The sequence below is a fragment of the Pungitius pungitius genome, chromosome 9 (assembly GCF_949316345.1).
Source record: "Pungitius pungitius chromosome 9, fPunPun2.1, whole genome shotgun sequence".
In the NCBI taxonomy this organism is placed as follows: domain Eukaryota; kingdom Metazoa; phylum Chordata; class Actinopteri; order Perciformes; family Gasterosteidae; genus Pungitius; species Pungitius pungitius.
In genome coordinates, this window is record NC_084908.1 from 54,253 (window position 1) to 64,441 (window position 10,189).

General features: G+C 43.5%; 1 protein-coding gene across 1 annotated transcript; it reads right to left on the bottom strand.

Moving 5' to 3' along the window:
- Window positions 1-3,219: 3,219 nt before the first annotated feature.
- On the bottom strand, window positions 3,220-10,023 carry LOC119217410 (Na(+)/H(+) exchange regulatory cofactor NHE-RF2-like). Its single transcript, XM_037470990.2, has 6 exons — window positions 9,322-10,023; window positions 8,742-9,035; window positions 5,481-5,678; window positions 4,590-4,743; window positions 4,276-4,496; window positions 3,220-4,189 (listed from the first exon to the last, which is right to left on the bottom strand). Exons 1-6 carry the CDS (start codon window positions 9,526-9,528, stop codon window positions 4,037-4,039), a joined length of 1,227 nt encoding a protein of 408 aa, XP_037326887.2. The 5' UTR covers window positions 9,529-10,023; the 3' UTR covers window positions 3,220-4,036.
- Window positions 10,024-10,189: the final 166 nt, after the last annotated feature.

Here is a 10,189-nt window from a genome sequence, read left to right on the forward strand (position 1 = left end):
CAAATCACATCCTTAGTTGTCCTCTTTTGGGTTTTGTTTGTGGGTGTGGGTGTGTGTTTGTGTGTGCATGTGCAGTTTGTAAATCCTCTTTTGGCATTTTGTGTTAACTGTGTCTGAAATATGTATTGTTTTTGATATGGTACCGAGCTACAACCTGACTCCCACCGCGATGTCCTTGGCACCTGTTAACTGTGACCAAGTGTTAGTGTGCAAGAATGAGTGTGTATGTGTATGTCTACATTTGTACTGATATCCATTTAATGCTATAGTGATACCTTTAAGTAAAACAGTAATTGGCAATGTCATTGTGATCTTTATAATGTTTTAAAAATGGTCCATATTCTTTTCTTTTTTTGTTTTTGCTGCTACTGACAATTTTTGTTTCTATAGTGGACTTAAATTCGCACAATTAACGCAAAAAAAGATATTGGAATTAATGCTTTTTTCAGTGACTGATAAGTTGTTTTTGCACATTTTATTTTAACTATTTTGGTTTTGTATGGACTTTTTTTAACCTCATCCATATGTGTCTCGACCCTAATGTCAGCGTTTGTCATACTGTGTTGCACTGTGAAATTAAGTGTCTTTGACTGGCAAAAATATTCCAATACTAAATGGCAAATAAAAACAACTCTGTGAAACTGGGACTAATCAGCACTTTTACAATGACTAACTTTGCCATATTGCTGAGGAGTTTGGTGTACGTGTGTGAGATCACGCGTGTGTGTGACATCCAGCATGAGTAAGTGCGCATGAGTTGAGTTTTTCGCGTATGAGCATCTTTTGGCTAGTTAGTGATAGTTGTGTGATTTGTGCCTAGTAGGGGTACAATAAAGTGTAGTTTGGTGTGTGTGTGTGAGAGAGAGAGAGAGAGAGAGACATGTATTTCAGAGTAGTCTGATTGCCCTTTACACACCAACACACCACCTCAATTTCCTAGAGGAGAGCACAATATACCTAAAAGGAGACAAGCGCTAGGACACTGCCAAAGAGCATTGAACAATGCTGATTCAATAATCAATACCTGCATCATTATGATTAAAAAGTTCAGGCAAATAAAGATTTCTCCAGACTGAACTGGATTACAGGGATATATTTCTTTATCATTGATATTCTGGGGTTTCCAGCGGGCAGACATTTGGAAACACTCACTTGTTGGCACTTGATTGACCGAGACTGACCACTGAGATAATCAGCTCCATCATTAATCACTTCAAGACAATCTGAGCCCCAGTCTAGTTATTTTCCCACGGCCTCCTTATTCTAAACTGGTAAAATAATCTTAGCTGCTTTTTGTTTGTGTTTTTGTGCAGCTGAGATTTTGTATCTGATGGGTCAGTGTATATTTTCTTTAGATGGTGCTACAGTAGTCTGCTTCAGTAACAGATTAATTATTGCAATACGTTTAAAGGAAGGGAGGGGTGTGAGAGATTTTTAAATTTGACAATGGGAACAAAGGAGGGATGACAGGAGATGAGGAAATATATTTTCTAAACTCTGTTTATATACTAAGGAGCATGATATGGTTGCAATTTGGCAGGCTGACTTTGGTATCTTTTTGTCTTTCTGTGGGTTTCCTTTTGACAGTCAATGGAAATAAAATACTTTGAGCCTTTTATATGATTTATAGTTTATGTATGTAAAATCGCTGGGATTTTTAAATAAATCATGTCGTGCATGCTGAAGGCCGTTTCCAGTCTGGTGTCTTTTTTTGAGAAAAAGTGTTTGAGGTCTAATGTGCCTTTAATGAAAATAGCCAGTCCTCACGCTTCACACTACAGTTCAGTATATCCACATATAACATCCCACATGAATGACCAACTTTATTCCACAGAGGCAAATTATGCATTTTTGATATTTCAGTGTTTTTTTGTGTGTTTGTGAGAATAGATGCTGTTAACACAGTAACAGAATTATAACTTCCATCTGCACTTTTCCATAAAGTGTATTTTCTCCTGCAGCTGAAGGTCCGGCTCCAGTCATGTGTTCTCACTGGAAATAAGACTCCATGGTGTGTCCAGGACAGAATCACAGGCACCAGTGTAGTGATTTAACACTGAGGATGCTGTACGCATTTCTCAGTTTAACAACAGCATTGCAGCTATTACCTTCACCGGAATTGTACATTTAAAAGTACCATTTGATTTACTATGGTTGTTCCGTCCGGCGTAACAATGGTGCTTGATGGTGGCAAAAGAGGACTTTATGATGATCTGATAGAAATTTAAAAAAATAATTTGTACATTTGTAGGTCATCAGCGAATGGAAACCGGAACAAAACCGTACTTTGAAAACATAACGAATTGGCCTGCTTGCTTCATCTGATGCTGTTAATATTATACCCAGGAGTCTATTCTTCGAATTTATGTTGAATTATGAATTAGTTTAGCTTTTCACATTGTTATTGAAGTTAAGTGGAGCAAAGTTGCTTTCCGTCACTCGTTGGTGGAGCAACATGCTGTCAGCAATGATATATCCTTGTCAGCTGGTAGTTTATAGTTAGCGTAATTGTCAGCTGGCGGTGTGTAGCTAGCATGCTTGTCAGCCGGTGGTGTGTAGCTAGCATGCTTGTCAGCTGGCGGTGTGTAGCTAGCATGCTTGTCAGCCGGTGGTGTGTAGCTAGCATGCTTGTCAGCTGGCGGTGTGTAGCTAGCATGCTTGTCAGCCGGTGGTGTGTAGCTAGCATGCTTGTCAGCCGGCGGTGTGTAGCTAGCATGCTTGTCAGCCGGTGGTGTGTAGCTAGCATGCTTGTCAGCCGGCGGTGTGTAGCTAGCATGCTTGTCAGCCGGTGGTGTGTAGCTAGCTGCTTGCCAGCCGGTGGTGTGTAGCTAGCATGCTTGTCAGCCGGTGGTGTGTAGCTAGCATGCTTGTCAGCCGGTGGTGTGTAGCTAGCATGCTTGTCAGCTGGCGGTGTGTAGCTAGCATGCTTGTCAGCCGGTGGTGTGTAGCTAGCATGCTTGTCAGCTGGTGGTGTGTAGCTAGCATGCTTGTCAGCCGGTGGTGTGTAGCTAGCTGCTTGCCAGCCGGTGGTGTGTAGCTAGCATGCTTGTCAGCTGGCGGTGTGTAGCTAGCATGCTTGTCAGCCGGCGGTGTGTAGCTAGCATGCTTGTCAGCCGGCGGTGTGTAGCTAGCATGCTTGTCAGCTGGTGGTGTGTAGCTAGCATGCTTGTCAGCTGGTGGTGTGTAGCTAGCATGCTTGTCAGCTGGTGGTGTGTAGCTAGCATGCTTGTCAGCTGGTGGTGTGTAGCTAGCATGCTTGTCAGCTGGTGGTGTGTAGCTAGCATGCTAGCGGATGTTACAGACAATGAAAGAAACTCATTGTGGCAGAGTGTGGTAGTGCAGGTAAAGTGAGCCGTTGGTTAACTACACTAATCCAGAGGATGCCCAACTGATGACGGTCTCCTCTTACGCACAACTTAATAATGGAACCTCTATCTTTTGGGCCGAGATGCTTTTCAAGTACGATGTGCTTAAGAGGCCGACTGCTCTTGGATGAGACAGTCAAAAGGTCAGTCTAGTCTGAACATTGTTTATCATGAATACTGGGCTTCCAAAGGATGGTTCACCCAACTTGACACATTTCACTAAAGATTAACAAATTGAATTGATGTCTAACTGGCATTTACACATATTCTGAAAGTTTATTTTACATTGTGAGGAGTTTCAATTGAGAACATTTGAGAGAGAAAACACTCAAAAACGTAACTGTAGATCAGAGGGTCAATGTCTCTCATCTGTCTAGTTTACCATTCGTCTTTTAAATATTTTCCTTTAGTGAAAAGTGACACAGCAACAGAATGTGTCTTTGTCCTTATAGATGCGGTAGAATAATATCCTAGAACATGATTTAGGAATATAACTATTATTATTATATAATATTAAAACCGGCATCTTTTTCTTTTCTCTTTCTGTCACCGTGCCTCTGCAAGATTGCGTTACAGTTTTAAAGATTATAACATGAACAGAGAAGATTTCAAATTGTATATCTCGTGCTATGGCGTTCTTGCAATTCTTATGTTTTCCTTGTGTTCTGTGGTCAGAAGTTGCTGAAGATCTCATGTTTCTGATTCCAGTCCATAGCAGGTGCTCTCTTCTTGTTGCGGCTGGCCAGGGCCTTAAGTTTAGCCTCAGCAGCGGTGGGACTGAAACGCAGGCCACTGTGCATGAACGGCTCGTCTTCATCGTGGACCTACATTATACACAAACGTACATGTGTCATGCGCACACACAACAAACTCACATTTTCTGCTCCGTTTCTTGCGTTATTTTAGTCACCTGGAAGCTCATGTCCGAGCTGCTAAGCTCTGATTGCGTGGTGGAACTTCTTGAGGACTGAGAAGCCGAGCTCCCATCTGACAAGGACTTTGGGGATGTACTTGTGATCGGGGAGTCTGTCACAGTGATGTTTATGACTGGTTGATCTGAGGTGGGTAGTTCAGCGGTGGGAGACGGGCTGTGTGGGGTGCTTTCTGTGGCCGATTCTTCCAGATGGACCTCTGAGAGAAGGAGGAAACAATGCAACATTTTGCTTAGGGAATAAATACAGCATAGATGTGTGTGTGTGTGTGTGCGCGTGCACAAAGCCTGACCTTTGACATGGCTGCTGGTTGGTCGCATCCCCAGTCGGTGATAGAGCTGGTCGGTCCCCTGGTCGACCACTAAGATACTCACTTTCTCCCCGTCTGCTCTAATGAGTGCCACCACCTCAGAGTGTTTCAGGCCCTCAATGTTCACTCCGTTCACCTGAGACAGAGAAAACGGGGGAGTCAGAGGAATTGAAAACTTTGGAGGAAAGGGAAGAAGGAGAAGAAACAAGGAAACGACAACCTAATGAGACAGATGAGAGGGGGCAGAGATTAGGAAGCAGGGAGTCTTCTTTCACAGACCTGAAATAGATCTGTGATTTGAGTCATTTTCAATACTCAATGCTCAAAATTGTAATCATATACATTGGTTTTATTGATTTATCCTTTCTATATTTTTTAAGGCTTTAGAGCTGTTTGTCTCGCTGTGTTGGGCCTCACTGTTGAGCTTTCGGTTTTGTTTTAATTGCTTTACTTTTTCTGCCTTAATGTGAAATCAGTTGTAAACCATTTTTTCAAAGGTGCTCGTGGGTCATAGTAGCTAGAAAATTACTCAGAAAAAGGTGCATATGGTATTTTGTGACATGCATGGACACATATCTGAAAGCCAGTGGAGCACTTGCAGGTGCACAGACAAAATCATGAAAAGACTAGATTCATGATTATTGATTTTCTTCTATTCCACCTTCAAAATGATCCCTGTCCCCCCATTAACCCTGAATCCTGTTTATCCAGTCTGATCCAATCAAACTCCGGCCTGATTATTATGGGAAGGCTGGTGTTGTTTTTCCCATGAATTCACTAAAATGTACCATGTGACAAGGTTGATTAATGGAGTCTGCATGACTACTCGGCCTCATTTATTGTCATATTTGTGTGTGTGTGCTTTGGATTTACCTCCACTAGTCTGTCCCCAGGCCTGATATCTCCAGCCTCAGCAGCGGAGCCGGGGTCCACTGAACGTACAAACTGTCCATCTTTTGTCTTGTTGCTGTGAAGGTTGAAGCCGTAGCCGTGGTTTCCCTTCACCAGGTGACACAAACGGGGAAGGAGGCGGGGCCCAGCTGTTGACTCTGGTGAGGGATGCACCTGCAGCTGTAATGGGACATAAATGAATAAAAATAGAATATTGGAGAAGAAGATATTTAAATGTCTTAACTTTATAAGTTCATTGTGTACACATGCAAAACCATAGGTTTCCAAGACCGACCTAGATTGTGTAATCGGATCACAGTGGACAGTTACAATATCCATGCACTATAATGCATTTTAAGTGTAGAATGTCAATAGTCTGCTCCGTTTTAACTAGCTTGACAATAAATCAATGTAGATTTGATATTTGTTTTGATGGATTGAACTCGAACCAATTCCAAGAGCCTGCAGATGAATCGCTGCTTGTTATAGAAAAAAATTCTCATGAATTAAAAATGCTTGTTAAATGAACTATCAAAAACTTCCTTAATATGTATACTAAATTTTGGGAATATCATTTCCCTACAAAGTTGTAAATGACAACTGCAATGCAATAAAATAATAACACCAACCATCGCATAAAAAACAACATAAAACCTTTCTGAAAGCTCCACAAGAGTAGAAGTTACTGCAGGACTATTGTGCTGGATTTTACGAGTTTAGTTCTGTGCACTAATTACTGTTGCGTATAAACTTTCAGTAAAGTCATAACACAGCCAGAACTTCTGATCTAAGTGCAGTAGATCTTGTTGAGAGACATTAAGGAGTCAACAGTGTGGAATCTTTCCACCACGGCCACTATTTCTGTCCCGTGGTAAATGGAAAAATACTCTAGTTGCTCCTACAGGTATTTCCATGTTCAAGTCAAATTTGTTCAGAAACATGTTTATGTACAAATGGATAAAAGTTTTAAGAAATTGTCAAACAAAAATGTCAAACTGTTAAACTGTCATTTCAAGTTGTGTCGTGGGTTCTGCAAAGATATGACAGACATATTTCACTATTTTCTGACATAGATCAATCAATCTAGAATTGAATTAGAATATTTATCAGTTACAGTGTCAAATCAATACTTCCAATTTAATATCTTACTATACTAATCGCAGAAGTGACCGCGATCGCCTTTGGTGTTTTACAGATGAGTCAAATACCATAAATCAAACAGGAAAAATAATAGAGTTAAATAGAAGTTGCGGTGTTTTATTTTGGTGTGTGTGTGCGTGTGTGCGTGTGCGTGCGTGCGTGTGTGTGTGCGTGTGTGCGTGTGTGTGTGTGTGTGTGTGTGTGTGTGAAGGAAGTGTGTGTGTGTGTGTGTGTGTGTGTGTGTGTGTGTGTGTGTGTGTGTGTGTGTGTGTGTGTGTGTGTGTGTGTGTGTGTGTGTGTGTGTGTGTGTGTGTGTGTGTGTGTGAAGGAAGTGTGTCTGCTGCTTGGCTGTCGTAGCACCACCGTCGTTATGTAAGACTAGTATATAAGGGTATCTGCTGCCATAATAAGATTAAGATTAAATTGCGTCTATCTATTTACATGTACAATGTGAATGTCCCAGGACGGATAACACAGAAGTGGTGAGAGGAGAGGGAGTGATTACGTGTGTGTGTGTGTGTGTGTGTGTGTGTGTGTTTGTGTCTTAAATGCTGAATAAGCATTTGAAAAGTACAAAGCTTGTGTTGGCCTTGGATTAAGACGCCACAGTAGCTTTCACTAAAAGACAGGAGGCCTTTTAACAGCCATTTGCCAGGTGTATTAATGAATTAAAGCACAGACTCAATGGCCCTCAACAGGACTTTAAAACAGAGGACGCTACTTACAAGTACTTTTTTTAAGCTTATTGAGGTCTTGGTCAGAGCTTCGTTCGGCTCATATTTGCAGCCCGTGCTGGTAGCAGCTTTAACGCGCATGATGTTGTTTGATCTGAACCTCTAACTGATTAAGACGGACGTGATGACCAGCCAAAGGGCAGCCTGTATTTACCCTGCCTCCGGCTAAACAGATGGCAGACTGACAGGAGGGTCTGCACCAGAGGATCCTGGTCCACTTTGTTTTGAGCCCAAACACTGAGCTCAGTCTCTGACGGACAGCTCCTGGTTATAACAGTAAGACGTTACGCTGATGTCTCGCTTTTGCCAAGTCCCACCGCTGGCACAGAAACGAAGGGAATTTGAATTGGTTTGTGTGTATTTGCTTGCATTGTAAAGTCGTTACGCATGCAAGTTCCCAGGGAGATAGTGTGCCAACAAAAACAGATACTCATCTAAAAAGTTTGATTTGTTTTGCTATCCGATCCCTCCCTCCCTTGATACCTTCCTCCCAGCAGACATTCAATCCCACAAAAACGCTTTAAACCTCTACCGAACGCACACATTATTACACCACTTTGCATTCAAGCTAACTGAAAGATATCCACAGTTCTGTGTGCTTTTGCAGGAATCGCGTCAGGTGAGCAGGGTTTTATCTTTGGCCTGCCAGTCAGGTGGGAGAAATCCCACGGCTGTTTGCAAGGTTGCGATCCGTATGCACAAAGACGGCGCTCTTTGAATACAATGTGGATTTAAAATGATAGAAGGCCTCAGCGACAACAGTGACTTGTAAAGCAGATGTTTGTATGGCGGGAAAAGTGTCAAATTGGACTATAAAATGCCATAAAGCGAGAAATCAGTTTAAACCTGCTGTGTCATTCCCAGTTGAATGTGTTTCCCCTGCACTCCTTTCATGCGCCAAAAAGAACGTTATAGACACATTTTTGCTTTAATAATGGTGATTATGCACACTGTGTTGGTATTATCTCTGTCCAAGGCATTCCGCTTGATTTGAAAAAATTATTTCCATCCAGCCAACGTTAACTTTTGAAAATGCAATGACTGAAGTTGAATGAATTGATTTCCTTAGCTTACCTCACCCCCTCAGAGCACTTGAGCTTAGTGCTGGAATAACAGCAGTGCTCAATTCCAGATTAGTTAGACAGACATCCGGTCACAAACTGAGCACAGTTTCAGTGTCACACGCACTCGTAACACAGCATCTCACTGGCTCTCTGCAGACCCTGACCCCTCACCCTTGGACTCCAGAAAGTTGACCCTTCCTTCATTTTTCTTCTAATAGAAACTATACAGATCATCTTTAGAAGCCCACGTGGATCTTTAGTGTGTGTGAGGGACCCACTAACGAGGATCTGTATTGCTGCCTTACCTCTGTGTCTGGCCCTGTACTTGATGTGACAGAGTATGTCCTGACCTTGGCTTGTGAGGTCTTAGTAGGAGGGTAAAAGAAGTGTGTCTGGTTGGCTTTGGGTGTAAGAGGGGACTTCTCTCTGGGAGAAGCAGAAGGAGTGGGTCCGGGCGAAGGCCGCGGGGACAAGGTTCCCATCTCAATGGCCAGGTCCTCGGTGCATCCCAGGCCACAGGTGTGGAGGTAGTCATCCGTGTCTTTGTCCACCACCAGCAGCCTGGTGCGGTGGGGCACTTCACGGAGACGCCCCACCACCTGCAGGGAGGAGAGAGGAGTCTCATCCTGTTGTTCACCCTAAAAAGTGACCTTCTACCACTACAAAGACACCCAGTGATTCCATTACACAATGCTCACATTGACCCATTTAAGCAGCCCCCCTCTGCTCCTCCTCCTCCTCCTCGGGACAAGAAAAAGTAGTCTAACAGGTACAGAACTCATTGTTGATCCCCCAGAGAGTGTACACGTTTCTCCTGCCCTCTTTTTATCACGCAAGCACTAATTTGTGCATTAAAAAAAAATCATTCATTAAGCCATCACTTACTTGATAGTGTGTTTCGTTCTCCACGTTCTCACCATTCACCTCCACCACCCGGTCTCCTGGTCGCAGCCCCCCCAGGTCAGCGCTGGAGCCGGGCTCCACTTTGCGGATGAACTGTCCGCCTCTGTTCCTCTCGCCCTGCAGGTGGAACCCATAGCCGCGCGCTCCTTTTGTCAGGAAACAGAGCCGAGGTCTCAACTCAGTCTCCATCGCGGAGCATCAACGGGGGGCAAGGGCTGAATCACGGGAGAACAAACAACTGCTTGGCCCAAGAGCGATGGGAAGTCTCTGGCTATTAATCCAATGTACGTCTTGGCGCTCCGCTGACCGAAATATCATCATTTAGCATGATCCGAGTCCATCAATATCGACAATTGCTTACAGAGCAAAAATAAAAAAGTAATGAGCGTTCATTCCATTATGTAACTTCCAGGGGCGCAAATGAGAGTGCGCGTAAAACACAAAAACCGGACGGCGGCTAAATCCCATCCATTGGAGGAATAATCCAAGAGATTAGAAAGCTTTTCCTAGCACGTAACACTTAATTCTCCTCGTCAGCTGGGCATGTGCCCTTCTGTCCGAGGCGGCGCGAGAGTGAGGCGTCAACAACAGATGCCGTGCACGTCCCCTGGATGCGCACACCTCCACGCGCTGGCATGAAATCACTAGTCTGAAGAAAGTATTGGTCAGTGGATAAGATTCAAATGGGGACAAGGATATTTGCTCTTGTTTAGAGTCCGTCTAGCGATGCTCGCCACGTGGAGAAGAACCTGTGACCTGAGAACAGTAAGATAATCGTCACCATCTGCCCTCGATCGCCTTCTCGAGATCAATAGACGAACGGTTGCGTAATGGAGGATTTCATGGTTCA

Bases quoted from the DNA above. Each gene is read 5' to 3' on its own strand.
- LOC119217410 (XM_037470990.2), bottom strand. From the start codon at position 9,528: ATGGAGACTGAGTTGAGACCTCGGCTCTGTTTCCTGACAAAAGGAGCG. The intron at 5,679-8,741 runs GTAAGGCAGCAA...GTCCCATTACAG, and splicing joins GTACAGGGCCAGACACAGAG to CTGCAGGTGCATCCCTCACC. The intron at 4,744-5,480 runs GTAAATCCAAAG...TCTCTGTCTCAG, and splicing joins CTGGGGACAGACTAGTGGAG to GTGAACGGAGTGAACATTGA.